Source organism: Saimiri boliviensis, chromosome 12 (genome assembly GCF_048565385.1).
Source record: "Saimiri boliviensis isolate mSaiBol1 chromosome 12, mSaiBol1.pri, whole genome shotgun sequence".
NCBI classification, from domain to species: domain Eukaryota; kingdom Metazoa; phylum Chordata; class Mammalia; order Primates; family Cebidae; genus Saimiri; species Saimiri boliviensis.
In genome coordinates, this window is record NC_133460.1 from 9,735,539 (window position 1) to 9,763,198 (window position 27,660).

Genomic DNA, 27,660 nt, shown 5'->3' on the forward strand with positions numbered 1-27,660 from the left:
CAGGTCAAGCATTGGTAGACTCTCCCCTCAGAGCTGCAAAGAAGTCGTCAGGGACCGGGCACCATGGCTCACACCTGTAATCCCAGCATTTGGGGAGGCTGAGGCAGGTGGATCACGAGATCAGGAGTCCAGTCCAGACTGACCAACATGGTAAAACCCCATCTCTACTAAAAATACCAAAATTAGCTGGGTGTGGTGGCATACACCTTTAATCCCAGCTTCTCAAGAGACTGAGTCAGGAGAATCACTTGAACCCAGGAGGCGGAGGCTGCAATTAGCTGAGATTATGCCACTGCACTCCAGCCCTGGGCAACAGAGCAAGAGTCTGTCCCCCGTCCCCCACCCTCCCAAAAAAGGAAGTCATCAGGGCCAAGTGCAGTGGGCAGTGGCTCATGCCTGTAATCCCAGCACTCTGGAAGGCCGAGGCCGGGGGTGGGGTGGGGAGATCATATGAGGTCACGGGTTTGAGATCAGCATGATGACACACTGTCTCTACTAAAAATACAAAAATTATCTGGGCATAGTGGCGGGTACCTGCTGCTCAGGAGGCTGAGGCAGGAGAATCACTTTAACCTGGGAGGCAGAGGTTGCAGGGAGCTGAGATTGTGCCACTGCACTGCAGTCTGGGCAGATCAAGCCTGTCTCAAAAAAAACCAACACAAAAAGAAGTTGTCAGGACAAATCAAAGAAAGCCCCTCTGTGAAATAGATAGAAGCTTGTTCTTGTCACCCTACCAAGTGGGTGGCAGAGTGACCTGTGCTCACATGCTAGGAACAAAATTACAGATTGATAATGGCCCAGCCCGACGTGTTACGGCACTGTGGTGTTCTTGTCCAAAATGTCAGTCAACAGATTTACAAGAAGACCAGGAGTGGTGGCTCATTCCTGTAATCCCAATGGAGGTTGAGTTGGGAGGATCACTTGAGCCCAGGAGTTCAAGACCGGCCCTGGCAACATAGTGAGACCCCATCTCGACAAAAAAATTCTAAAATTAGCTGGATGTGGTGGTGTGTGCCTTATAGTCCCAGCTACTCAGGCAGGAGGATCTCTTGAGCTCAGGAAGTCAAGGCTGCAGTGAGCCGTGATCACACCACTGCTCTTCAGTCTAGGCTACAGAGGGAGACCCTATCTCAACAAAGTTTTTACAAGAAATGCACCAATATAGGTCTGTTGGAAACTCAGGGTAATCAGTAAGAATAGAAAGACCCTGATGGAAGTTGAGAGGGCCTCAGTTGATTGTCAAAAAAGAGGAAATAGGGCCGTGCTCAGTGGCTCACATTTATAATCCCAGCACTTCGGGAGGCCAAGGCCGGAGGATCACTTGAGGCCAGGAGTTCTCTCTCCATTGCCTGGGCTAGACCTCAATGGTGTGATCTCAGCTCACTGCAACCTCTGCTGCCTGGGTTCAAACGTTCTGAGTAGCTGGACTACAGGCACCTGCCACCACACCCAACTAACTTTTGTATTTTTAATAGAGACGAGGTTTTGCCATGGTGGCCAGGCTGGTCTCGAACTCCTGACCTCAAGTAATCTGCCTGCCTCGGCCTCCATAAGTGCTGGGAATACAGGGGTGAGCCACTGAACCTGGCCAAAAAAATAATAATTAATAAATCAAAAGAGGAAATAAGCTGGTTAGAAATTGGAATGTTCAACCTTACCTACTAGTCGTAAGTGCACTTTTTTTTTTTTTTGAGACGGAGTTTCGCTCTTGTTACCCAGGCTGGAGTGCAATGGCGCAATCTCGGCTCACCGCAACCTCCGCCTCCTGGGTTCAGGCAATTCTCCTGCCTCAGCCTCCTGAGTAGCTGGGATTACAGGCACGCGCCAACATGCCCAGCTAATTTTTTGTATTTTTAGTAGAGACGGGGTTTCACCATGTTGACCAGGATGGTCTCGATCTCTTGACCTCGTGATCCACCCGCCTCGGCCTCCCAAAGTGCTGGGATTACAGGCTTGAGCCACCGCGCCCAGCCATAAGTGCACTTTAAATGAGATATTTTGGGCTGATCACATTAGCAAATTTTATGTATATGTTTTTGAGTGGCTAGCTAGTAACTTCTGAAAATAGCTGTTTTTAATAATCACAGTGTTTGGTGGTATGAAGCTGTGATGAAGCAGGTTCTCCTAATCCTGAGTGTAAACATTGGCATAAGCCTTTCAGAGAGCATTGGGGCATGTGGCCAGAGACTTAACACAGCTGCCCCAGGCATTAACCATGTAAGGAACTGAGACCTGAACCAGGGTGGAAAGGCAACTGATATTTCATGATACATCATGTCATCTCTTTCTTATTCAAAAAAGAATAATAATTAAAATCTGAGGCCAGGCACAGCGACTTACGCCTATAATCCCAGCACTTTGGGAGGCTGAGGCAGGTGGATCACGGGGTCAGGAGGTTGAGACCATCCTGGCCAACATGGTGAAACCCAGTCTCTACTAATATACAAAAGATTAGCCAGGCGTGGTAGTGTGCACCTGTAGGCCCAGCTACTTGGGAGGCTGAGGCAGGGCAATTGCTTGGACCCAGGAGGTGGAGGTTGCACTAAGCGAGATCACGCCACTACACCCCAGCCTGGCAACAAAGCAAGACTGCATCTCAACAACAACAAAAGCCCTAGTCAGCCTCGTTCCCAAAGCTTGCAAAGGTTTAAGTTTAAGGAGGGCCATGTTTCCACATGCGTTTGCGCCCTGAATGACCCTTTGCTTCAGAAACGGAAAACCGCAGCATGGCTGCTGCCTCACGTTCTTATTTGTCTTTTCCTCCTCAGCTGTCTTTAGCCAAAGCCTGTGCAAATGGAAACCAGCTTGGACTGGAGGTGAGAGCTTCCAGTGAGATCGTCTGCCAGCTGTTTCAGGCCTCCCAGGCTGTCAGTAAGCAGCAAGTCTTCTCTGTGCAGAAGGGACTCAATGACACAATGAGGTGAGGCCTTCAGGCCGGGGCGTCTAATCAGAGTAGAGAGGCAGCCAGCCTCCAGAGGAAGGGAGCCCTTTCCACTTAACCCCAGTCACCTGCCACTGGGCAGCATAGAGTCCCCTTTATCACCTCACCAGATACCCCCATTTGGGTGTTTTTTAGAACTGGTAATGCCTAAGTTATCATGGACTTTTTGGAAGAAAACATCCTACTCTGCTTTCTTCAGTTACCTTTTTTTTTTTTTTTTTTTTTTTTTTTTGAGACGGCGTCTGACCCTGTCACCCAGGCCAGAGTGCAATGGCATGATTTCAGCTCACTGCAGCCTCTGCGTCCCAGGCTCAAGTGATCCGTCCACCTTACCCTTCTTAGTAGCTAGGACTGCAGGTGTACACCACCACGCACAGCTAATTTTTGTATTTTTCGTAGAGACAGGATCTCACTATGTTGCCCAGGCTAATCTTGAACTCCTGGGCTCAAGTGATCCTCCTGCCCAGTCTCTCACAGTGCAGTGATCTTTTTCAAGCTACAGAACACATTGAACACTTTTTTTTTTTTTTTTTTAAAGATAGGCTTTCTGTCACCCAGGGTGGAGTGCAGTGGTGTGATCTCCACTCACTGTGATTTCCACCTCCTGGGCTCAAGCTTTCCTCCCACCTTCGTCCCCCAATTAGGACTACAGGCATCACACCTGGCTAATTTTTATACATTTTGTTGAGATGGGGTTTTGCCACGTTGGCTAGGCTGGTCTCAAACTCCTGGCCTCCGGCGATCTGTCTGCCTCGGCCTCCGAAAGCACTGAAATTACAGGCGTGAGTTACTGTTTGCAGCCTCCATTGAATGTCTCAAACACCATCTGAGATGGCAAGATTCGTATTCCCAAAGCTGAGACACAGCGTCTTGCAAGTATCAGTATGTCACATGAAACTCAGTGACCCTCAGGAGCCCTGCCATCCAGGGCAGCTGCCATGCTAACCACCAAATCACAGAATGCATTACAGGGTAAAATGGAAAGCATGAGTGATTTTTCAACTTTACACATGAGATTTCAGATACAGTTTGCATTTACAATGGGAAGCCTCTGGTTACCCAGTCAGCAAACACCCAATGCATAATAAGCACTCAGTAAACATTTACATATTTACAAAATGATCAGGCCTGGCATGGTGACTCACACCTGTAATCCTAGCTTTTTTTTTTTTTTTTTTTGAGACAGAGTCTTGCTCTGTCACCCAGGCTAAGAGTGCAGTGGTGCGATCTTGGCTCACTGCAGCCTCCCAGATTCAAGTGATTCTCCTGCCACAGCCTTCTGAATAGCTGGGATTATAGGCATGTTTCATGACACCTGGCTAATTTTTATATTTGTAGTAGAGACAAGGTTTCACCATGTTGACCAGGCTGGTCTCGAACTCTTGTCCTCAAGTGATCTGCCCACCTCAGCTTCTCAAAGTGCTGGGATTATAGGTGTGAGTCACCACACCCGGTCAATCCTAGCATTTGGGACTCTGAGGAGGGAGGATCACTTAAGCCCAGGAATCTAAGACCAATCCCATCTCTATTTTTAAAAAAGAACTATCATCCCTTCCCCAAGAGAGGGCTGATGTTCCTTTCTGACAGACGCACATTCACACTCACACATTGTCTTAGGGATATAGTACCCCTTTTGCCCTACATTCAGTGACACTGGCCAGGTGCTGTGTCTCACACCTATCATCCTAGCACTTTGGAAGGCCAAGGTGGGAGGATCACTTAAGGCCAGGAGTTGAAGGCTGCATTGAGCTAGGATCATGCCACTGTACTCCAGCCTGGGCCACAAGGCAAGACTCTGTCCTCAAAAATATATATACATATATTTTTTAAATGGCACCAGGCTGTAGTGCTGTTGAGTTCTATACTGCCTGTGTGGTGGTGGCAGCCCCCTTCCCTTTTTCCGTTGGAAGGAATAGACTGATAACACCTTCTAACCTTCTTGGTCTGCTCTTTCTTTCTTTTTTTTTTTTTTTTTTTTTTTTTTTGGTTTGTTGATACTTGTGTGTGTGGGCTGCTTTTTTTTTTTTTTTTTTTTTTTATAATTACCAGGGAGATGCAGCTTCTGATATAAAGTGAAGGTGCATTCCTCATTTTAAAGTATGCAATTCTGTGGTCTATTTTTATTTTTTTATTTATTTATGAGACGGAATCTCACTCTGTTGCCCAGGCTGGAGTACAATTGGGTGATCTCGGCTCACTGCAACCTCTGCCTCCCGGGTTCAGGCGATACTCCTGCCTCAAACCTCTTGAATAGATGGGATTCCAGGTGCCTGCCACTACACCTGGCTAATTTTTGTATTTTTAGTAGAGATGGGGTGTCACCATTTTGACTAGGCTGGTCTTGAACTCCTGACCTCATGGTCCACCCACCTCAGCTTTCCAGAGTGCTGAGATTACAGGTGTCAGCCACCGTGCCCAGGCCTGTTTTTATTTATTTATTTATTTTGAGATGGAATCTTGCCCTGTTGCCCAGACTGGAGCATAGTGCCATGATTTTAGCTTACTGCAGCCTGCACCTGCTGGGTTCAAGCAATTCTCCCATCTCAGCCTCCTGAATAGCTGGGTCTATAAGCATGCACCACCACACCTAGCTAATTTTTGTATTTTTTGGTAGAGACAGGGTTTCGCCATATTGGCCAGGGTGGTCTTGAACTTCTGACCTCAAGTGATCTGCCCTCCTCGGCCTCCCAAAGTGCTGGGATTACAGGCATGAGCCACTGTGCCCAGCCCAGTGGTTGTTTTTAGAAGTCAGATCATTAAGCTTGTTAAATCCACCTGCTTTGAGTAAGCTTCCTAGTCTGTTCACAGTAGCCGCCAGTTTAAATCTTAAACACCTGACCCTTGCATGGTCTCTGTTCTAGGAGGAAGTAGACTGATCTGCTTCTCCTCTGCCCTTCTTTTCATGCTTCGGCTCATCTTCCTCTCCTCCCCTCCACCACTGAAGATGCTTCTGTCTGGGATGACACCTGACACCTGCTCTGCCTGTCCAGCAGAATCGCACTTCCTCCCATTCCTCTATCACATTCTGTTCACTCTGACCCCTCTGCTTGAAGACAGGCGTCTGCAGCTGGGTGTGGTGGCTCATGCTTGTCATCCTAGCACTTTGGGAGGCTGAGGAAGGCAGATCACCTGAGGTCAGGAGTTCAAGACCAGGCTGGCCATCATGGTGAAACCCTGTCTCCACTAAAAATAAAAAAAATTAGCCAGGTGTGGTGGCGCACATCTGTAGTCTCACCCACTAGGGAGGCTGAGGCAGGAGAATCGCTTGAACCCAGGAGTTGGAGTTTACAGTGAGCTGAGATTGTGCCATTGCACTCCAGCCTGGGTGACAGAGTGAGACACTGTTAGAAAAAAAAGAAAAAGACACAAGTGTCTCCATTCTATTCAGAAAGGCATTTATCATATTGGGTATCCTGTGGCATTCCCTTGCAACTGTCTACCTTCCCCTGGTACCTGCACACCCCAAGGTGCAGGGTTGATTGCTACATAAAAAGCTATGGGCTGACTTTTTGCTCTGCATGAGGTTGAGGTCTCATAGTGCTTGTGTTTTGGAACACTGGGAATGTGTGGTCCTCTAGGAGGGAGACCGGTGCACAGGTGTGCAAGTCTGTCCACCTCCCAGGAACACCATCAAAGGGTGTGGGGCCTGCTTTGGGGCTAGGACCCACCGAGCCTCCCAGGCTTCCTGGGACATGGCCTCCCCAGCCTGAGTCCCAAGGTAAATCCATGATTCTAGAGCTACCCAGGATTTGGTCAGGCCCAACAGGTGGGATTGCAATTGCAAACAGGGACGCGTGAAGAACGCCTGCCCTTGTTCCAGCTGCTGCTCTATCCACAGGTACATTCTGATCGACTGGCTGGTGGAAGTCGCCACCATGAAGGACTTCACGAGCCTGTGCCTGCACCTGACCGTGGAGTGTGTGGACCGCTACCTGCGGAGGAGGCTGGTGCCGCGATACAGGCTGCAGCTGCTGGGCATTGCCTGCATGGTCATCTGCACCCGGTGAGAAGCCCCCTCCGTCTGGCCAGCAGGGACATACTGGTCCTCTCTGGGTTCAGGGGCACCGCCCTTCATATGCTCCTCACTGGTTCTTTTGTTTTTGTTTTTGTTTTGAGATGGAGTCTCACTCTTTCACCCAGGCTGGAGTGCAGTGGCGCAATCTCGACTCACTGCAATGTCCGCCTCCCAGGTTCAAGCAGTTCTCCTGTCTCAGCCTCCTGAGTAGCTGGGACTACAGGCACCCACCACCACACCCAGCTAATTTTTATATTTTTAGTAGAGATGGGGTTTTACCATGTTGGTCAGGCTGTTCTCAAACTCCGGACCTCAGGGATCCACCTGCCTCGGCCTTCCAAAGTGCTGGGATTACAGGCATGAGCCCCTGTGCCTGACCCTCATGGGTTCTTGAGTCATGAGCCGCCTGGTCAGACATGAAGTGCTGAGCTGAGAGCCCTCCGCAGGCAGGGGTGGCAGAACGGCCCTCGGCATTTGAGGGTTGCTCTGTGGGGCACCTGCATCCAGGCATTTTGTCATGGCACAGCATCTAGGACCCAGAGTGTGGCCTCACTCTGGCAGCCACAGGTTAGACCCCCTGTCCCCTGGCTCCGGAGGGCCTCAGGGTGACTGATTAGGGAGGGTGGCAGTCAGCTGCCCTTCTGTGAAGTTGGGTTCTGAAGTCTGTTGCCAGAGTTTCCTATACTCCTGGAGTCAAAGGTTTTTTGTCCTCCACTGGTGCCCTGCAGCGCCCACTCCAACCACAAAGGTGGCTCTCAGCTGCAGGGTGTGTCCTCACACGGTAGCCTGTACTTTTCATATCAGATCGCTGCTTTCCTTTATCCAATGCTGGATCCCCTAGTTCCGCCTATGGAAATAGTGTGGAAATGATTCTCATAATATGTTTTGCATTTCCTAAACCAGCTGTCCCCAGCATGGTCTACATTTCCCTTGGAAGTGCTTTCCAGACCAACCGATCTGTAGCGCCTGGTGGGCGAGGATAGGTTCCCTGCACACAGCTTATGTGTACGCTACAGAGACTTGTTTCTCTCTTGCATAAGTACCCCAGAGGCAGAGGGTCCAGGCTCAGGTCATGGGGATGATTTTTGTTTCACGAGGAAGCAAAGGAAGCCCATCTCCCATCTTAATCTCTGCTGCCAATTAGGGTGCTCCCCTTGTCCCTGGGACACCTGTACCTGTCACATTTACCTTTGCACTGAGCCTAGTCTTGTGGCCACATCTCACTAGCAGGAACCAGGAAGTGTAGTCTCTGGGCCTGCGTGTTGCAGCAGCTCGAAGCAGTGTCATTCCCATGGAAAGAGGGAGCAGCCCCTGCTGCAAGCATCCAGAGCCATCTTCAGATGTGCTCTTCAGCCTGAATCCAGAATCCCAGGTCTTTTGACCTGAGAAGGTGGAGTGGCTGCCTCCCTGTGTCTAACTGCGTATCCCTCACTGCAGCCTATCACCAAGCTCCTGGGCGGCAAACAGGCTGGCCATGAGAGAATAACGCTAAAAGCGTTTCAGGGAGCTGAGTTCACGACCACAAGACTGGTTGCAGTGGTCCATATAACTATCACCATGGCTCCCTCAAATAACGTCTGCCTTACTCTCTTTGTATTGTTTTCCTAAGTGGGTGTTGCAGGCACAGTGGCTCATGTCTGTAATCCCAGCACTTTGGGAGGCTGAGGTGGGCAGATTGCCTGAGTTTAGGAGTTTGAGACCAGCCTGGTCAACACAGGGAAACCCTGTCTACCAAAAATACAAAAAAAAATTAGCTGGGCGTGGTAGTATGCACCTGTAGTCTCAGCTACTCGGGAGGCTGAAGCATGAGAATCACTTGAACCTGCGAGGCGGAGGTTGCAATGAGCCAAGGTCGTTCAGCTGTACTAATTCAGCCTGAGTAGTGACAGAGGCCAACTCTGTCTCCAAAAAAAAAAGAGTCTGAAAGGCTGAGCAGCTTCCCACCTCTGCTCTCAGACCAGCACCTTCCTTGCCCCACCACCCACCTCACACCCCATGTGGGGCTCTTGTTGGCCACTCACGTCTCGTCTTTTTGGCATCTGCAACCCCCACACTGGCAGGCGTGGTCGTTGTGCCTCTTGTCCTCTCGGTCAAGCTAATGGCACACGCAACCTGCAGAGGCCCCAGGACGGAGCAGCCAAGGGACTTGGCCTGAGTCCCAGGGGAAGGTGCTTTGGGGGCCGCTGGAGCAGCATGTTCCCTGATAGTTGGTGCTGGTAGATGGCAGAGAACAGGGTGATCACTGCCTGGAGACAGTCAGGATTTCTGCGGCCACACAGTGCCAGGCACAGACTTTGCAACAATCTTTGGGCACTTTGTCTTGAATTCCTAGATGTGGTGGTTCACCCACATTCTGAGTCTAAAACATTTCCACCCCACTCATAGAGCTGTCGCGTGACAGGCAAGTCTCCGTCCTTGGTGTTTTTCAGCAAACTGAATGCTCTTGGCACTCGGGCCTTTTGCAGACGTTTGTGAGTCTGCCTAACAGCCCTGCAGCTTTCTGTCTGCCTTGTGGTTCTCATCCCTCTTTCCAGTACTTTCTGACCTCCTCCTGTTATTATTATTATATACCTTTTTGTTTTGTTTTGTTTTTTGAGACGGTCCTGAGTGCAGTGGTGTAATCACAGCTCACTGCAGCTGTGACTTCCTGGGCTGAAGCAGTTCTCCCACCTCAGCCTCCCCTAGGAATATAGATGCATGCCGCCATGCTCTGCTAATTTTTTATTTTTTAACCTTTTGTAGAGATAGCGTCTTGTTTTGCTGCCCAGGGTGGTCTCAAACTGCTGGCTGAGCTTTCCTCCTGCCTGGGCCTCCCCTAGTCATCCGCAGGCAGCTGGGTCCATTATGTAACCTCCTTTTGTCACCAAAGCCTAAGCCATGGCTCCCTCACTACCTTGAAGCCTCCTAAAGCCTTGCGTCCCTGCATCCCACCCCTGCCTCAGGAAGTGGGCCCTGCACTGAGACCCCTTCTCGGCGTTGCAGGTTCATCAGTAAAGAGATCCTGACCATCCGGGAGGCTGTGTGGCTCACAGATAACACGTATAAGTATGAGGACCTGGTGAGAATGATGGGCGAGATCATCTCCGCCCTGGAAGGGAAGATTCGAGTAAGCAGTTGTTCCATTTTCCTCGTTAATCTTAGTGTCCCTGTGCCGGAGGGTGGGGTGGGGGGCATGCAGCTTTCCTGCTGTGGGAGGGCCTCATGGACCCAGAGGGCAGCTGTTTCTGCTGTGCCCAGAGCCATGGAGCAGGAGGCCACAGTTGCACCATATCGCCATCTGCATTGGTGCCCTCCACGTACAGCATTGGTGTGAACATCATCCGGGCCACACCCTACACTGGGTTTGCACGCGGCATTGCACAAATGAGCTCCGAGCACTGAGAGCCCACACCCACTCCCTGCTGCCTAGGTCCCCACTGTGGTGGATTACAAGGAGGTCCTGCTGACGCTAGTCCCTGTGGAGCTGAGAACCCAGCACCTGTGCAGCTTCCTCTGCGAGCTCTCCCTGCTGCACACCAGCCTGTCTGCCTACGCCCCGGCCCGCGTGGCTGCCGCAGCCCTGCTCCTGGCCAGACTGACACATGGGCAGAGTAAGGAGCGGCCTTTCCCGGGGATGCCTGTGTCAGGGAGGGTACTCACATAGGAGGAGGCTGTGGGGAGGAAGACAGTCCAGCCTCCATTTGTCCCGGTTACCTCTGGTGGGGCGAGGTACAGCACAGCTCCTAGCTTCAGTATGTCCCAGATTTCTGACCTTGAGCCTGCACGTACTGTGTGTTTTTTTCAAAACTATTTTTAAAAGATTGTAACTCTGAGGTCCAGGAAACTCCACAGCAGAACCCACAGAGCTACCGGGTGGGAGTGGTCAGGTGGCTGTTACCATGGCCCCTCCATCCCCTCCATCCCTGGCCTGCTCTCCTCCCCAGCACAGCCCTGGACCACTCAGCTGTGGGACCTCACCGGATTCTCCTATGAGGACCTCATTCCCTGCGTCTTGAGCCTTCATAAGAAGTGGTGAGTACGAAGGAAGTGAGTCCTCGGACTAGGCTGTGCCACAGTGGGTAGGGCTCGCGCCCCTTTAAGGGCATCTGCTTCCTCCTAAGACAACTGGCAGTCACATGCAGATCCTCCTTCAGTGAACGAGGTACAGGAGGTCTTCCTAAGAGCTGATGTTTAAAAATTCTGGCTGGCACTTTGGGAGGCCAAGGCAGGCAGATTATTTTAGGTCAGGAGTTCAAAATCAACCTGGCCAACATGGTGAAATCCCACCTCTACTAAAAATATAAAAATTAGGCCGGGCGCGGTGGCTCAAGCCTGTAATCCCAGCACTTTGGGAGGCCGAGGCGGGTGGATCACGAGGTCAAGAGATCGAGACCATCCTGGTCAACATGGTGAAACCCCGTCTCTACTAAAAATACTAAAAATTAGCTGGGCATGGTGGCGGGTGCCTGTAATCCCAGCTACTCAGGAGGCTGAGGCAGGAGAATTGCCTGAACCCAGGAGGCGGAGGTTGCGGTGAGCCGAGATCGCGCCATTGCACTCCAGCCTGGGCAACAAGAGCGAAACTCCGTCTCAAAAAATAAATAAATAAATAAAAATAAAAATAAAAATTAGCCAGGCGTGGTGATACATGCCTGTAACTCCAGCTACTCAGGAGGCTAAGGCACAAGAATTGGTTGAACTCAGGAGCTGGAGGTTGCAGTAAGTTGAGATCACGCCACTGGACTCCAGCCTGGGTGACAGAGCAAGACTCTGTCTCCAAAAGAAAAGAAAAGAAAACTGCCCTGGCGTGGTGGCTCATACCTATAATCCCAGCACTTTGGGAGGCCAAGGCAGGCAAATCACTTGAGGTCAGGAGTTCGACACCAGACTGGTCAACATGGTAAAACCCCATCTCTGCTAAAAACACAAAAATTAGCTGGGTGTAGTGGCACACGCCTGTTATCCCAGCCACTTGGGAGGCTGAGGCAGAAGAATCGTTTGAACCCGGGAGGTGGGGGTTGTAGTGAGCCGAGATTGTACCCTTGCACTCCAGCCTAGATGACAGAGTAAGACTGTGTCTCTCCCCACAAAAAAAAATTCCAGGCCTTTCTTTTTTCACACCTTTTTCACATTTAGAGCATCTGCTCCCGACCCAAGCTTGCTGCATAGGCAACAGAACATGCTAGAAGAGATGAGGGCATCTCCCTGACCTGTGGTAACTTGCGTGTGTGACAGATTGTCATCTAGCTCAGGTGGTGGCACACCGTGGCCCCAGGCCACATCTGGCCGCTTTTGTGAATGGGGTTTTCTTGGCAGCAGCCATCCTCATTGGTTTCCACGTCGTCTGCAGCTGTTCTTGCTCTGGCAGTGGCTGAGTTCATAGTGTAGCAAAGACCACGTGGTCCCCAGTGGGAAAATACATACTCCCTTGCCTTGAGAGAATGGCTTCTGCCCTGGTGTAGCTGTTGGGATAGAACGATCTTCCATCTCACTGAGAAGACGGAGCCTGCAGGCGGGTCCCTTGTCCCTTCGTGTCCAGCTGTGGCCTCCTGTCTGCCCCAGCCCCTCTGGGCTTCTCTACCTGCCCTGGCCCCTCTGCCCTACTATCTGCTGGGCCTGGCCCAGCCCTCACTGTATCTGAGCCCTTTCACTTGCCCTGGCAGCTTCCCTTAAGCCCACATTGGTTTGTTCCAAGCAGTCCATGAAGCCTGCACCATGGGTGGGGCACTGGGGGAGAGGCCAGGACAACAGAGTTCAGAGGTCAGGTTGTGACAGGAGAAACAGCAGGCCAGTGCAGGTCAGGCAGCACGGGTGGGTGTAGCTCCGTGTACGGAGTGCGGCTGGGGGCATCTGAGCATCTGAGTCCCAAGCAAAGGGGGCAGCCATGCCAGGGCTCAGTGCAGACCAGCTGGGCCGGGGCCGTGAGTGGAATCCTGGCAGTGAGGGGCACGGAGGATGCGCATGGGGCTGAGTTTGCGTCCGGCCAGGCCACCTCCCTCTCCCCTCCTCAGCTGTGCTCACAGACTTGCTCCTCCCACCTCTTGGCACCCCCACTCCCTAGTCTTCCCCCTTCCCTGCTTCTGCCATGACCTCCCTTTCCTCAGTCAAATCCAGCAGACTCAGCTGGTGTGAGCTTTATTTTTCCTTTTTTTGAGTTGGGGGACCAGACTGGAGTGCAGTGGTGCCATTCTAGCTCACTGCAGTCCTGACCTCCCTGGCTCAAGGGGTCATCTCGCATCAGCCTCCCGAGTAGCTGAAACCACAGATGTCATCACACAGGCCCAGGTGGGCTTTTCTCCAGCCGGCCTTACGTTGACCTTCCCTCCCTCGGGGGCCTCAGCTTCCTGAACTAGACCTTGCGGCATGGGCGGTGGTCTCTCTTCTCCCCTACCCAAAGGGGCCAGGGAATTCTGGCTTTCTGCCACTCCTCAGACTCCTTTCCTGGGAGACTTCACCACTTCCAGGATTCAGACCACATCTCAACCTCAACCTGCCACCCTCCTGCCAGCATGACTCAGCCAATGGCCTGTTTTAGCCTTGGTGTTGTGCACGAAGCCCTGTTCTCTGAGCCGAGCCCTCCACCAGCCTTGGCTGCTTCTCCATCCCTGCACCCTCGCCAAAGCACTTTCCTCTTGCACTCACAGCCTGGGGGCTGGAGCTATACTTGGTGGCTGCCCGGCCTCCTGGAGTACTGTGGCGGCTGCCCTGCACAAGTCCTGTGTGTGCCACCCAGGGCCTTACTGTCGGTTTCCACGATGAGACCAGAACTCCCCGGGGGTTCCGATGCCCCTGAGCAGCCCCTTCTCTGGCCCATCTGCTGTTTCTCCCCGATGTTGTGCTGCAGCCATGTGGTTCCTGGTGCCATCTCCAGGGCTTTGGCCTATGCTTCTGCTCATGGTGCTTTCTTCTGCAGTGCCCAGACCCTGTGCCTTCTGGGCAAGGAGCAAGGGTGACAGTGGAAGGGTCAGTGTGGATCTCACCCCCTACCTTCGTTTACGGGGAGCACAGATCATCCCCCAACACTGGCTGTTTCTGGGTTGTGTTTATTCTCTTCTTCCTGAAGAAGTTAATTTTTTTTTTCCAAACCAGATAAATTAGAAACATTTATTTACAAACTAAACTTCCTTTTATTGTGTGATTTAATGGGCTTTTAGTTTATTCACAGTTGTGCTTGTCATCACAACAATCACATTTAGAACATTTTCACATCCCCAAAAGGGACAACATACCCCTCAGCTGTCACGCTCCAATTCCCTGAAACTGCCTTAGCCCTAGACGACCCCCAGTGGTCTACTTTCTCTCCACGGATTTTCCCCTTCTGGACATTTTGTATAAATGGAGTCACAGGACAAGTGGCCTTTTGTGTGTGGGTTACCTCCCTGGGTGTCATGTTTGTGGGTCTGTCCATGTTGTGGCATGTGTCCCTGCTTTGTTCCTTTCATAGTTGAATAATACGCCACTGCATGGACCACATGTGTTTAACCTGCAGCTGGTGGACATTTTGCCTTTTGCCAACAGTCCTGCGATGAACATTCTAGTACAGGTTTCTACGTGGACATAGGTTTTCGTTTTTCCTGGGTCTCTACCCAGAGGGAAATTGCTGGGTCTTATGGTGGCTGCGTTTAACTATTTGGGGAACTACCAGGTCAGATTCCAGAGTGACTACACCATTTTGCATTCTCATTGCTCACGTGGGCGAACTGAGGCCAAAAATGGGGTGGGGGTGCCTTACATGTCCACTCCATGTGACTCTTTCCAGCTTCCACGATGACGCCCCCAAGGATTACAGGCAGGTCTCTCTGACTGCCGTGAAGCAGCGATTTGAGGACAAGCGTTACGGGGAGATCAGCCATGAAGAGGTGCCTCCCTCCCGACACCTGGGCATCTCGTGGGGCGCCGGGCTGTGGGTGGGCTTGTCCTCGGGGCCTCTGTGCCCTCTAACTCTGACTTCCCCTCAGGTGCTAAGCTACAGCCAGTTGTGTGCGGCATTAGGAGTGACACAAGACAGTCCTGAACCCCCAACCTTCCTCAGCACAGGAGAGATCCATGCCTTCCTCAGCTCTCCCTCAGGGCGGAGAACCAAACGGTTAGTGATCCCTCGTCCCAGCCCCGTTCCCTCAGCGGTGCCGCTTCCTCACACAGAGAGGCCCTCAAGGCTTGTCAGGGGAGCAGCATATCCCAGGACAGCAACCCTGGGACAGAGCCCCGCTGTCAGGCCCTGGGCCCCTGCAAAACCTCCACTGTCTCCAGCTCAGGTCTTCTTCCTCCGGGGCTGTTGTCTCGCTCTGATTGGGCTCCTTATGGATGGTTTGAGCATGGCCCAAGCTCCAGCTCCAACCTGACCCCAGCTCCAGCCCTCCCCATGCCTGTCATGTGCATCCTGGGCTTCTCTGGTCCACGATGCCACAGTCACTCCAGCGCTCCGGTTGTAACCTATTCCCATCCCCAGCACTTCCCTCGCCACCTCTGTGGACCTGTGGGCCTGCCTCTCCTATCTCAGTAGCTTGGCTGTTCCTCCTGGAGTTAACTTCCCCTCTCCACCTCACCCAGCTGGAAAACTTCTATCCAGCAAAGCCCAAATGAGCAGGGCCCTCCCTGTGCTGCTGGCCTGCCTCTGTGACTCCTCAGCACCATGTGCACCCATGAGCTTCCCAAGGGCAGGCACTGGGTGACTATCAATACAGGACCAGGCAGGGCTTCCTCTAAGAGTGTTGTGTGGGAGTGGGCCCCTGGGAGGAGACCCTAAACTTCTGGGAGCCCTGGGGAAGCAGCTAAAGCCCCTGCTGCTGCCACTTTCTCCCTGAGAATCATGACAGCACTTTGCCTTGTACAGAAGGCAGGAGACCTGGCCCTCCTATTTCACTCCTCACACACACCCTGACTCTCCTGGGACAGGGTCATCACAAGGAAAGTCCATGCAGATACACACTGCTACTCCAGGAGGGGGCCTGGCCCTGGCCCTGTGCTCAGCCTCACTGTGTCAAACCCGCTTCTCAGAGGCCCCTCACAACCCCATCCGTCTTCTGAGAGAGACCCTCATGGATGACACAGGGGTAGTTCTCCCCACCCTGCCTTCCTACCAGGCCCTGGGATCAGGAAGTGGACAGGCTTGGCTGGTGTGGTGGCTTTTCCCAGGCTCAGGCTCATACTCTGGTCTCCAGCCCCATCCTGTGCAAGACTTCGCCCCATCCTGTGCAAGACTTCACCCCAGCTGGGTGTGGGTGCGAGCACTGTCCAAGGCCAGACCACATTCCATGCAGTCTGCCTGGCACTGGGCTGAGCACTACCTGTCCCTTAACAGTCAACACCAGAGGGGCCAAGTGTGGTGGTTCACCCCTGTAATCCCAGCACTTTGGGAGGCCCAGGCAAGTGGATCACTTGAGGTCAGGAGCTCAAGACCAACCTGGCCATCATGGTGAAACCCCATCTCTACTAAAAAATACAAAAGTTAGCTGGGTGTGATGGTGGGCATCTGTAGTCCTACCTACTGAGGAAGCTGAGGCAGGAGAATCGCTTGAACCCAGGAGGCAGAGGTTGCAGTGAGCCAAGATTGCACCACTGCACTGCAGCCTGGGTGACTGAGCAAGACTCCACCTCAAAAATAAAATAAAATAACTGGAGAGTGGCATCATCCTAGGGGTTTCCAAGGGACCAGATGGTTGGCACAGGCCCCACAGCTGAGCTGGGTGTGCCGGGGTTCACACCCAGACCTGGGGACTAAGTTTGCCCGAGCTGCCCTCCACGTCAGCCCTGCCTCAAGGGCTTATACCTGTTCTAGCTTCATTGGCATTTTGTATGCAGCAGACTCTTTGGGAGCACACGGTGATGGGCCAGGGCATGCAGGTGTTAGAGGCAGGTGCGGAGGACCCAGCCTCCCAGCACTGCCACCCATGACCGGGTCTCCTGGGCTGTCTCCCCCTTGCAGGAAGCGGGAGAATAGCCTCCAGGAGGACAGGGGCAGCTTTGTCACCACCCCTACTGCGGAGCTGTCCAGCCAGGAGGAGACGCTGCTGGGCAGCTTCCTCGACTGGAGCCTGGACTGCTGCTCTGGCTACGAAGGCGACCAGGAGAGTGAGGGCGAGAAGGAGGGTGATGGTGAGTGTGCAGCTGGGGTACACTTGAGGGAACATTGCACAGACAGCAGCCCTCACTAAGGGCCTCCACGCACCTGGCCCTGTGCGTGTGCTGGGGGAGGGAGGAGGATGTGCACAGAGCAGGGCCTGCTGGGTGGGGCCAGCTCCTGCCCTACAGGGGAGCATGTCCAGACACTAGCAGAGTGAGAGGAGGGGAGAGCCCCCAAAACACCCCAGCTCAGGGCTCCTCCCACCGCACAGGGACCAGAGGACTTAGGCTACACCTATCCAGCTCCTGCTGATTCTGTGTTGGGAGGACCTTACTAGGATTGCGGAGGTAGAGGCCCAGTCTGGAGCTGATGATAAGATCTTTCTAGGCCAGGTGTGGTGGCTCATGCCTATAATCCCAGCGATTTCAGAGGCTGAGGCAGGAGGATCACTTGAGGCTAGTTCAGGACCAGCCTGGGTGACATAGCAAGACAAAAAATTTAAAAATTAGCCGGGTGTGGTGGCTACTCAGAAGGCTGAGGCAGGAGGATCTCTTGAGCACAGGAGGCGGGACGTACAGTGAGCCGTGATCATGCCGCTGCACTCTAGCCTCGGCGATCTTTCTAGACTATTGAGATGTGCCCACGTAGTGTACATGACACTCCTCACTGCCCTTCTGGGATCAGTGCCCTGTGCAAACCCCAGGCAGACCACAGGGGTCCTTGCCGGAAGCCCAGTTAGGATGAGTCCTGGCAGTTTCCCGCCTGTTTGCTTCTGCGTCCACTTGGCTTGAGGTGGACGGCCAGCTTGTCGTCTCCACTGTTGTTGGGGTCACGGCGAGCAGCCGTCCCATCTTGGAAGAGCTTCTCACCACAGGAGGGCAACACAGGGGTCCATAGCGAGGTAGAAGATTCTTGACCTGGACTTCAGGGTCCTGACCTGGCAGGGGTCTCCCCTGATGCTTCAGTGTGACACAACCTCCCTCTCCACCAACCTTCCTGCAGTGACAGCTCCCAGTGGCGTCCTCGATGTCACCGTGGTCTACCTGAACCCAGAACAGCATTGCTGCCAGGAATCCAGTGATGAGGAGCCTTGCCCAGAGGACGAGGGGCCCCAGGACCCACAGGTGTTGGCGCTGGACACCCGGATCCCTGCAGTCCCAGGACCCGAGTCCCCGCTCCGCACCAGCCAACAGCCAGGGAAGGACATCACGACCTCAGGGTACTCCTCTGTCAGCACCGCGAGTCCCACAAGCTCTGTGGACGGCAGCTTGGGGGTCCTGCCCCGATCTACCTCAGTGCTGTCTCTGGACAGTGACTCGCACACACAGCCCTGCCACCATCAGGCCAGGAAGTCATGTTTACAGTGTCGTCCCCCAAGTCCCCCGGAGGGCAGTGTTCCCCAGCAACAGGTGAAGCGGAAAAATCTATGTGTGCACAGTGAGGAGGAAGGCATGAACTGGGGCTTGTGAGGCTGTGAGGACGTCAGCGTGTGTGTCGCGGTGGATGTGTACTGGGGGGGCTGCGAGCCAGGGGTGGGAGCACAACATAGGATTGCTGTTTAGACACCGGCGGCCTTTGCACAGAGCAGAGAGGGTGACTTGTGGCCACCAATTTTCTTTCTCCGTGGAAGTCACGTGAGTCATCAGAATGTCCAAATGAGCGTGAAGAGCTCAGATCCATCTCTTTGGAAAGTTTAGCCTCAAAGCAGACAGCCGCACTGCGTGGAGGGCACCTCTCTGTCCTTCCTGTGTCCCACTGTCTCTGGAAACTTCAGCCTGTATGTGTCCTGGTCTTCCCAGCCCCACCAGAGCCCCGTACCGGGAGCTGACAGCTTTCACTCAGAGCACATGTGCCCTGGGTAGTCAGACACCACTCGAGCCCCTGCCCATGTCTGTCTGGTTTGGGGCCCCAGTGGGGAGTTGACAGCTCGGAGCATACCACTGTCCCTTCAGTGTGTCCCCTCATCCACCTTGTCCTGTGTGGGCACCCACTTCCTTCTGGCTAGGGATTCTGTTGCCAGAGCGCCTGTGTGCCTGCACACTGCGTGGATTGCCTTTGGCCACAGTCCTACTCCCTAAGACATGTTAGTCATTTTAGAGCTCTGTCCCAGAGGCGTTTGACCCACAGATGGTGTCAATGTGAACACCTCTCTTTGTGCTGAATTTGTGGGCCATTCTTTTCCTGTCTTTATTTCTTTATTTCTTTTTTTTTTTTTGAGACGGAGTTTCGCTCTTGTTACCCAGGCTGGAGTACAATGGCACGATCTCAGCTCACTGCAACCTCCGCCTCCTGGGTTCAGGCAATTCTCCTGCCTAGGCCTCCTGAGTAGCTGGGATTACAGGCACGTGCCACCATGCCCAGCTAATTTTTTGTATTTTTAGTAGAGACGGGGTTTCACCATGTTGACCAGGATGGTCTCGATCTCTTGACCTTGATCCACCCGCCTCGGCCTCCCAAAGTGCTGGGATTACAGGCTTGAGCCACCGCGCCCGGCCTTCCCGTCTTTATTTCTAAATTTTCTTCCTCTAAGATGCAAACAAGAAAAACTTAAAACAAAGGGTATTAAAAATAAGATTCCCACTATTGTTTAGCCTTAATTGCAAAACAAAAATCTTACTCCAGCCCCTCAATGCCATCCTGACACTCTTTATGCAAAAAGAATTTTCCAGAGAGGCTAACCAGAAAAAACTTGAAGTCCTCTGTAACATCTGAGGTGACCGAGAGCAGACGAGCAGAGCAGTCTGGGGCCATGTCCTGGCCGATCCCAGCTGCAGCTCTGCTCTGGGCACCCGTGGGAGGGAGGCAGATGCTCTAGCCTTTCCTGCTGGCCATGGAGACTCTGGTCTTGAATGAAAAGGGAGACTGGGAGACAGCAGCCCATGCCTGGGGAGCCTGCCTCCAGCCAGGTGACTGTGGCCTGTCCCCGGGGCTGGGCTGACCACAGCACACTCACCCTGCTGCCATCCTCTTCTGTTTCCTCTGGAAATGTAAGAAGTGTCCCCCAGATGCTTTTTTTGTTTTTTTTTTTTTTTAAGACAGAGTTTTGCTCTTGTCACCAAGGCTGGAGTGCAGTGGCATGATCTCAGCTCACTGCAGCCTCTGCCTCCCAGATTCTCCTGCCTCAGCCTCCCGGGTAGCTGGGATTACAGGCACCCAACCATGCCTGGCTAATTTTTGGATTTTTAGTAGAGTCAAGGTTTCACCATGTTGGCCTGGCTGGTCTTGAACTCCTGACTTCAAGTGATCCCCCAATTTGGCCTCCCAGAGTGCTGGAATCAGAGGCATGAGCCATCATACCTTGGCCCTCAAATGCTCTTGAACCAGAAACCCAGGACTGGGAGGTGCTCACTGAGTGACTACTTTTCTGTGTGTTTGTGTCTGAGGCAGCTGTCTTTTTGCTACTAGAAGGGAATTCTGGCCACCCTGGGTGGGGCATGTTTGGGGTGAGAAACCAAGCGTTGGAAGTGTAGACCTGCCCTGTTGGCTGTGTGCCCCTGGGCATGTGTGGGCCTCAGTTTCCTCATTTGTAAGAGGCAGCCATGATACCTACCTCACAGGGGTGTTGTGAGGATTAAATGAGAGGAATATAGTGGCAGATGAGTGATGGACATCCTTTGCTGCCTCGGCCCCTTTTCTGGGGGCTCTTCTGTCAAAATCCCAACTCTGGATGGTGAAAGAGGCAACTACTCTGGGGGGACCTGGCACTGCCTGCCTGTGGTGGGCTCCTGCATCTCAAGTGCTGACTCAACCTTTCCCAGCCTCCTCCTTCAGAGAATCTCCAGGGAGGCAGGGCCACTGGCAGCCTCCCCACCGCTGACAGTGGCCCACCCCCAGGAATGGCCCAGAGCTGCCTGAGTCCCAACCTCCCTGACAACCCTGTGCCCTCTGCGATGGCACCTTCCCATGAACAACTATGGAACAGACTCACCTGTCCCATCTTTAAATGACACCTCCAGGTCTGTCCTCTCTCCAGCTACCGCCTGGGATTTCTTCGCCCCCTATTTTATTTATTTATTTATTTATTTAATTTTGAGACAGTTTTATTCCTCTTGCCCAGGCTAGAGCACAATGGTGTGATCTCTGCTCACCACAACCTCCGCCTCCCAGATTCAAGTGATTTTCCTGCCTCAGCCTCCCAAGTAGCTGGGATTACAGGCATGTGCCATCATGCCCGGCTAACTTTGTATTTTTAGTGGAGATGGGGTTTCTCCATGTTGGTCAGGCTGGTCTCGAACTCCCAACCTCAGGTGATAAGCCCACGTCTGCCTCCCAAAGGGCTGGGGTTTCAGGAGTGAGCCGCCACACCCGGCTTTATTGTTTATTCTTTTTTTTTTTCTTCTTTTTTTAAGAGGGGGTTTCACCATTTTGGTCAGGCTGGTCTTGAACTCCTGACCTCTGGTGATCCGTCCGCTTTGGCCTCCAAGTGTTTGAATTACAGGCGTGAGCCACCACGCCCGGCCTGTTGTTTATTCTTAACTCCAACTATGTGGAGCCCTGCTGTCCTGCTCACTTCCACCGTAGGCGTCCCCTGTGTCACTGAAGGCCCTGTCCTCCCATGCTGTGTACACTGCCTAGGCCTCAGCAGTGCTTGGCCTGTGGCCCACTCCCTCCTGCCACTGCCTCTTGTTGCCTCTGTGACACTGTCCTACTGCTGCACCTCCCTGGCCGTTGCATGGGCCCCATATTCCGTGGCTCACCTGACCCTACCCGAGCCTCCTACCCCGCCAGGAGCCACCTTGCCAGGCCCACTGCACCAGGGTCTGAGCTTCCTCCCCTCTACCCAGTGCTAGCACGTCACGTATCCAAAAGTGAACATTTCTCCTCCCTCATCCCTGCTCCTGACGCGCCATCTTCATCTCCAGCAACGCTGTCCTGGCCCTGTTGCCCTGTGGCCCGGCGTCAGCAGGACGGCTGATCCCTGCGTTAGAGCACTTTGAGTAAGAACAGATGGAGCCGCTCTTATAACCTGCACAGGTGCCCTGCAAGGGGAGCGCGAGAAGGGCGCCCCCGTCTACCCAGTTACCCAAACCAAAAGCCCGGAGTCGCCTGCAGTTCTCTCCCTGGCGGCCTCGGGACCCAGCTCCGAGCGGGAGTCCCCACCAGACTTAGCGGGCAGGAGTGGGCGGGGCTTGAGGCTGGCCCGTAATGGGGGAGAGAAAGCTTCGGGGGGACGGACCCCGAAACCTGGTTCAGGATTGGGCAGCCCGTCCGGGAAGGGGCGGCCTTCCCGCCCGGAAGAGGCGTGGCTCTTCGGAGGCGGCAAATTGCAAGGAGACGCCGCCGCCTTCATGCTGCCCCGGGATTGTTCGGGCCGGTGAGGCCTGCGCGGCCTGCGCGGTGGGAGGGAGCGGGCAGGCGGGCAGGTGGGCAGGCGGGCAGGCATGGGGCCCGAGGCCTGACGCTAACAGACGTGCTGAGCTGCCGGTGCGTCCCACAGGCTGGTGGCCGAGCTGCAGGGCGCCCTGGACGCCTGCGCAGAGCGACAGCTGCAGCTGGAGCAGAGCCTGCGCGTCTGTCGTCGGCTGCTGCAGGCCTGGTAGGTGGACCCCGGGACCCCCGGGCCAGACCTCCCTCGGCCCCTCAGAATCCTGCAGCGAGCCCCCGGGACTGGGAGGTAGGGCCCAGCCGCCTACTTCCGAACTGCAGGTTGTCAGTGCCACCCCCCCTTACCCTGCAAGCTCTGAGCTGGGGGCCTGCGGTGGGTCCCGACGGCCCCCTCGGGTCTTTAGGGGCTGGGCCCTGCCTCCTGGCTGTGCAACCGCTGCCCATGTCTTCGCAGGGAACCAACCGGGACCCGGGCTTCGGAGCCACCTCCAGGGCCAGAAACTAATGAAGAGGACCCGCCCCCAGGTAAACCTCCACCGCCACCTTCCCCAGGTGCTGCTCCAGCCTGTCTTTTAGCGTGCAGTTGTGACGGACCCTCCTGGGGACAGTGAGGAGGGATCACTGCATAATTTTTGGCTTTCGCAGCATGCACACCCAGTCCACAAGACCTCAAAGAGCTGGAATTTCTGACCCAGGCACTGGAGAAGGCTGTACGGGTTCGAAGAGGCATCACCAAGGCTGGAGAAACAGACAAGGTCCCCAGCCCGAGATCTAGGTCCACTGTCGCTCCTCCTGGCACGATAGCCTTTGCCCCACCCCAGAACCCAGGCCGAGCTGGTGGCCGTGCTTCAGACGCGAGACCCACCAAAGGCCCCTGCCAGACCACGGTGCCTCCCAAGGGCCACTCTGAGCGCCAGCTGCTGTCACTGGGGCATAAGACTCGTGTCGGGACAGGAGCTCGGGCCCCCAGGCCTGGACCGGGCCTCAGGGACCAGCAAATGGCCCCATCAGCTGCTCCTCAGGCCCCAAAAGCCTTCACACTCAAAGAGAAGGGGTAGGTTTCCCTGACCTTCACTGTGGGGAACATCTGTCTCTGCCTGCTTAGACCCTGGCTAGCAAGGAGTCTGGGATTTGGGGTGACAGGGAGGGCAGGGCATTAGCGGCATTGAGCCCTGGGTGCACCTCTGAGGCTTGTACTGGAAGCTGGCAGAATGAAGCAGCTGTGTGTCAGTGTCCGGGTTGGTACCTTCAGGATGGGAAGTACCGGAGCTTGTCCTGCCCTCCTCTGTGGCTGTCCACTTAATCCGCTCAGAGGCTCCAGGTGGGCTCTGGCAGGCGTGGGCTCTGCTCACGGGGCCCCCTCTTCTCTCTACTGGGGCAGCATTGGACCTCGCAGCTCCCATGGCCACCCTGGAAGCCCTGTCCAAGGGGGCTTATCCTTAGTGGGGTCAGGCATGGGAGAGGGGCCAAGAAGCTTCATCCCTGATTGGGCTCTGACCGGGAGATGGGACTTGTCGATCCCAGAGCAAAGCAAGGCTCCTCTGAACACAGGCTTCTCTGACAGGCACCTGCTGCGGCTGCCTGCGGCATTCAGGAAGGTGGCTTCCCAGAACGCAAGGTGAGGCTAGGTCTTTGGCTGGGCAGGGGCAGAGGAGAACCGGGAGGCATCACCAGCTCGGGGACAGGTTTGAGACACTTTCCAGCGGGTGTCTCTGCTCTCTTTGCTGAGTGGGGTCACTGTGACGTTAAAACTCTGTCAGCTGGTCAGCTCTATCCCAGTGTCCTCTTGGTTTCCTGCGGCCTCTAGAGGTCCCTCCTGGCATTCAGCAGAGCCAGACAGCCAGCTTGGGGTCCCCACCCTGGCCCTTGCCTACCTCCCAAGGCCCAGCTTGCTGTCTGGAATAACCATGTCCCTCTGTGGTTTCTGGGGTGCCCTGTGTGTGCACCCAGCCTGTGGGCCCAGCTCAGTTCCATGCAGACCAGTGATTCCACAGATGCCACTGCTGCCAAAACCCAGTTCCTCCAGAACATGCAGACAGCTGTATCCTTGCTGGGCTCACGAGAGCCGAAGGAGCCTCTGGCTCTGAACCTGGCAGGTTTGCGGAGCAGCCCCAGGAAGGGCTGGCATGGAATGGCCAGGACCACTCCCCAGACCGGGTCGTTGGTGGGAGCAGAGGGACTTGGCCACAGGGAAGTTTTCCTGACCCACGTTCAGTCAGGCGGGTCCCAGCCCAGGCTCAGCGCTGAGGAGGTGGAGGCGGAGACGAGGCGCCTTTGGAAGGCCTGCTCACTGCTGAGACTGCGCATGAGGGAGGAGCTCTCAGCAGGTGCGTGGTCCTGGGCCTGTGTGGGGAGGAGTGTGGAGGGCTGGTGCAGGGAGGGTTTCCAGACTGCTGTGGACCCCACCTGCCCTCCCTGACTTCTGCAGCCCCCACGGACTGGATGCAGGAGTACCGCTGCCTGCTCACGCTGGAGGGGCTGCAGGCCATGGTGGGCCAGTGTCTGCACAGGCTACAGGAACTGCGTGCAGGTGAGACCCCACCCTCATCCTGCTACTGCACTGAGGTCTGGACCAGGGACAGGGCGCAGTAGCCAGCCTTGTCTGTGCCTCAGGGAAGGGTGAGCAGTCCAAGGACCAGAAGCAAGTTGGTGGGCCCTTCCACCCCTCCCACGCCACTCCCCAGTGTGCTTGGTCCTCTCCAGTTGCCTTGTGGGAGCTGCCAGCCTTCCTTTCCTCCTCAGGGCAGTTCCTGAACACGGAACCTTACTGCTCTGAGCAGTTGCTTATTCACCCAGTTTTTGAAAAAGTAGCATGTGAGACTGGGCACAGTGGCTCAGGCCTGTAATCCCAGCACTTTGGGAGGCCGAGGTGGGCAGATCATTGAGGGCAGGAGTTCGAGACCAGCCTGGCCAACATGGTGAAAGCCCGTCTACTAAAAATATAAAAATTAGCCAGGTGTTATGGCGCACGCCTGTGATCCCAGCCACTTGGGTGAGTGAGGCATGAGAATTGCTTGAACCCAGGAGGCAGAGGTTGCAGTGAGCTGAGAGAGACACTGGCGACAGAGCGAGACTCGACCTCAAAAAAAAAAAGAAAAAAGTAGCGTGTGAGAATCAGCTCCCGGTAGGTGACTGGCCTGGTATACAAGAGGTGGTTATTTATGGACTATAGAGCTTCCTTCCTCTTGTGTATTTTCTGGTTGCTTGAAGTTTTAAGAGTGAAGATACACCATTTGTCAAAAGAAAAGCCAGTCTCACAAAAGTCATGCTTAAACACAATAAAGAGAACCTCCCACAGCCAGAGGGCCCCCCGCAGAGGACTTCCTGCCAGTGAGTCCCGGCCCCAGTCACACCATCTTGCACTGGGCTGTCCTGGAAGCCCACCTTTCCCCGCTAAAGGCAGGGCAAGCCATGCAGATGCCCGGAGAGCAGGCACCAGCCCACAGGAGAAGCTGGACCCTGGGTTCAACTGCCACTGCAAAGGCCATATTCTCCTGTGCACACAGCGGTAGCAGAACAGCCACCAAGACCATGTCCTGTGAGGAGGCCCCCCAGAGCCTCACCATCCTGTGGGGGTGGAGCGGATCCTGCATGGAGCCCCCAGCTGCTTGTCTATTCCAGCACCCAAGAGCTGCAGACCCTGGCAGCCCTCAGGCTTCGAGTGGCCATGCTGGAACAGCAGATCCACTTGGAAAAGGTGCTTCTGGAAGAGGAGGTTGGGGGGCAACAGGGCACCTGGGGTAGGGGGGCTGTGGGCCACAGGGGTCCACAGCCTTGAGAGAAGGAGGACCCGAAGGTAGGGGCTGGACTATTCCATTCCCCGGGACCCAGGAGGATGGGAGTGAGCTTGGGGTCTGTGTGTGGGTTGAGAAATGCACTGGTCAGACTGGGCTAGGGACAGCAGGACGGAGCCGGGGGGCTCAGAAGGAGAGAGGGGCTAGAGCATGGGGGCCTCGAAGCCTGTCCTGGGATTGCCCTGCACCTAGGTGGCCCTGAGACCTTGGCCTTGCCCTGCCCCCAGGTCCTGATGGCTGAACTCCTCCCTGTGGTAAGCAACACACAGCTGCAGGGGCCACCCTGGCTGACCCTTTGCCGGGCTGCGCACAGCCTGCTCTGTGAGGGAGGCGCACGTGTCCTCACCATCCTTAGAGACGACCCTGTGGACTGAGCCTTTCCTGTGCTGCCCGCACCCGCCTCCCAGGCCTCAGGACCACCTGGGCACAGGCCTGCCAGGGAACATCCCCTCAGCCCTCTTCAGAAGGGGATTGGGGATGTCTTCTCTGGCGCTGTGCTCTGGGACCCAGAGATGCCTGTAACTTCCCTGGGAAACCTGCTGAAGTGGATGGGGTGGCCTCATTGGCTCTTCTCAAGACAACTAAGCCTGCTGGTCAGGGCTGGCTTTCAGCCTTCCCGAGGCTCCTGTACTCCAGTGGCCAGCAGGGAGCCTTTCCTGGCTCCCTCTGTTTTCTCACTATAAACCAAAGAGCTGCTTGTGTGATATTAAAGCTACTTTAGAAAGCATTTGTATTGATTGATTTTTTTGAGACAGTCTCACTCAGTCACCCAGGCTAGAGTGTAGTGGCGTGATCTCAGCTCACCGCAACCTCCGCCTCCCAGGTTCAGGTGATTCTCTTGCATGAGGCTCCCAAGTAGCTGGGATTACAGGCTCCTGCCAGCACACATGGCTTTTTTTTTTTTTTTTTTTTTTTGTATTGATGGGGTTTCACCATGTTGGGCAGGCTGGTTTCAAACTTTCCATCTCATGTATCCTCCCAGCATGCTGTGTGCATGAGCCGCCACGCCCCACTGAAATTGTATGTATTTAAATCATACCAGATGAGACTTGGTGGGCTCTTTTTGCTTTTATTTATAAAGTTATATCACTGGTTGATATATGCCATGCTGAAAAAGAACATACCAAGTGTATTTATCAAGATTATAAGTGGGTCTGGTGCCATCGCTCACGCCTGTAATCCCAGCATTTTGGGAAGCTAAGATGGGCAGATCACCTGAGGTGAGGCGTTCATGACCAGCCTGGCCAGTACAGTGAAACCCCATCTGTAGTAAAAATACAAAAATTGGCTGGGTGCAGGGGCAGGTGCCTGCAGTCCCAGCTAGGCAAGAGGCTGAGGCAGGAGAATCATTTGAACCTGGGAGGCAGAGGTTACAGTGAGCTGAGATCGCACCACTGTATTCCAGCCTGGGCAACAGAGCGAGACGCTGTTTCAGAAAAAATGCTGGCCACAGGGCCGTGGCATTGGCCATGGCCAGTGATCCCAGCGTTCTTTAAAGGAACCTGCACTGAGGGCCCCGGGCATCCCATGCATTTTGGGACTG

At 54.4% G+C, this 27,660-nt stretch overlaps 2 protein-coding genes and 1 long non-coding RNA gene across 4 annotated transcripts in view; 2 read left to right on the plus strand and 1 right to left on the minus strand.

Annotated features, from left to right (window-relative positions):
* CCNF (cyclin F) overlaps positions 1 to 20,985 on the plus strand; it is a 32,177-nt gene extending 11,192 nt beyond the window's left edge. For both annotated transcript variants that reach the window (XM_074381770.1, XM_010339050.3), the window contains 9 exons: positions 2,769 to 2,920; positions 6,780 to 6,944; positions 9,939 to 10,062; positions 10,366 to 10,546; positions 10,880 to 10,967; positions 14,695 to 14,794; positions 14,894 to 15,021; positions 16,861 to 17,030; positions 18,001 to 20,985. In XM_074381770.1, coding sequence (XP_074237871.1) covers positions 2,769 to 2,920; positions 6,780 to 6,944; positions 9,939 to 10,062; positions 10,366 to 10,546; positions 10,880 to 10,967; positions 14,695 to 14,794; positions 14,894 to 15,021; positions 16,861 to 17,030; positions 18,001 to 18,467 — 1,575 coding nt within the window. In that variant the 3' untranslated portion in view covers positions 18,468 to 20,985. The remainder of the gene's footprint in view (positions 1 to 2,768; positions 2,921 to 6,779; positions 6,945 to 9,938; positions 10,063 to 10,365; positions 10,547 to 10,879; positions 10,968 to 14,694; positions 14,795 to 14,893; positions 15,022 to 16,860; positions 17,031 to 18,000) is intronic.
* LOC141580536 (uncharacterized) lies at positions 17,541 to 20,671 on the minus strand. Its single transcript, XR_012512715.1, has 3 exons — positions 20,549 to 20,671; positions 18,290 to 18,422; positions 17,541 to 18,041 (listed from the first exon to the last, which is right to left on the minus strand). It is a non-coding gene; the product is annotated as an uncharacterized LOC141580536 (long non-coding RNA).
* Positions 20,986 to 22,260: 1,275 nt separating the features above from the next.
* TEDC2 (tubulin epsilon and delta complex 2) lies at positions 22,261 to 26,863 on the plus strand. Its single transcript, XM_003928399.4, has 10 exons — positions 22,261 to 22,312; positions 22,436 to 22,534; positions 22,778 to 22,848; positions 22,969 to 23,377; positions 23,888 to 23,941; positions 24,274 to 24,364; positions 24,539 to 24,650; positions 24,752 to 24,853; positions 25,830 to 26,020; positions 26,345 to 26,863. The coding sequence occupies exons 1-10, from the start codon at positions 22,287 to 22,289 to the stop codon at positions 26,489 to 26,491; spliced, it is 1,302 nt and encodes a 433-aa protein (XP_003928448.1). The 5' UTR covers positions 22,261 to 22,286; the 3' UTR covers positions 26,492 to 26,863.
* The last annotated feature ends 797 nt before the right edge of the window (positions 26,864 to 27,660 follow it).

Bases quoted from the DNA above. Each gene is read 5' to 3' on its own strand.
- TEDC2 (XM_003928399.4), top strand. From the start codon at position 22,287: ATGCTGCCCCGGGATTGTTCGGGCCG. The intron at 22,535-22,777 runs GTAGGTGGACCC...ATGTCTTCGCAG, and splicing joins CGTCGGCTGCTGCAGGCCTG to GGAACCAACCGGGACCCGGG. The intron at 24,854-25,829 runs GTGAGACCCCAC...CTGTGCACACAG, and splicing joins GCTACAGGAACTGCGTGCAG to CGGTAGCAGAACAGCCACCA.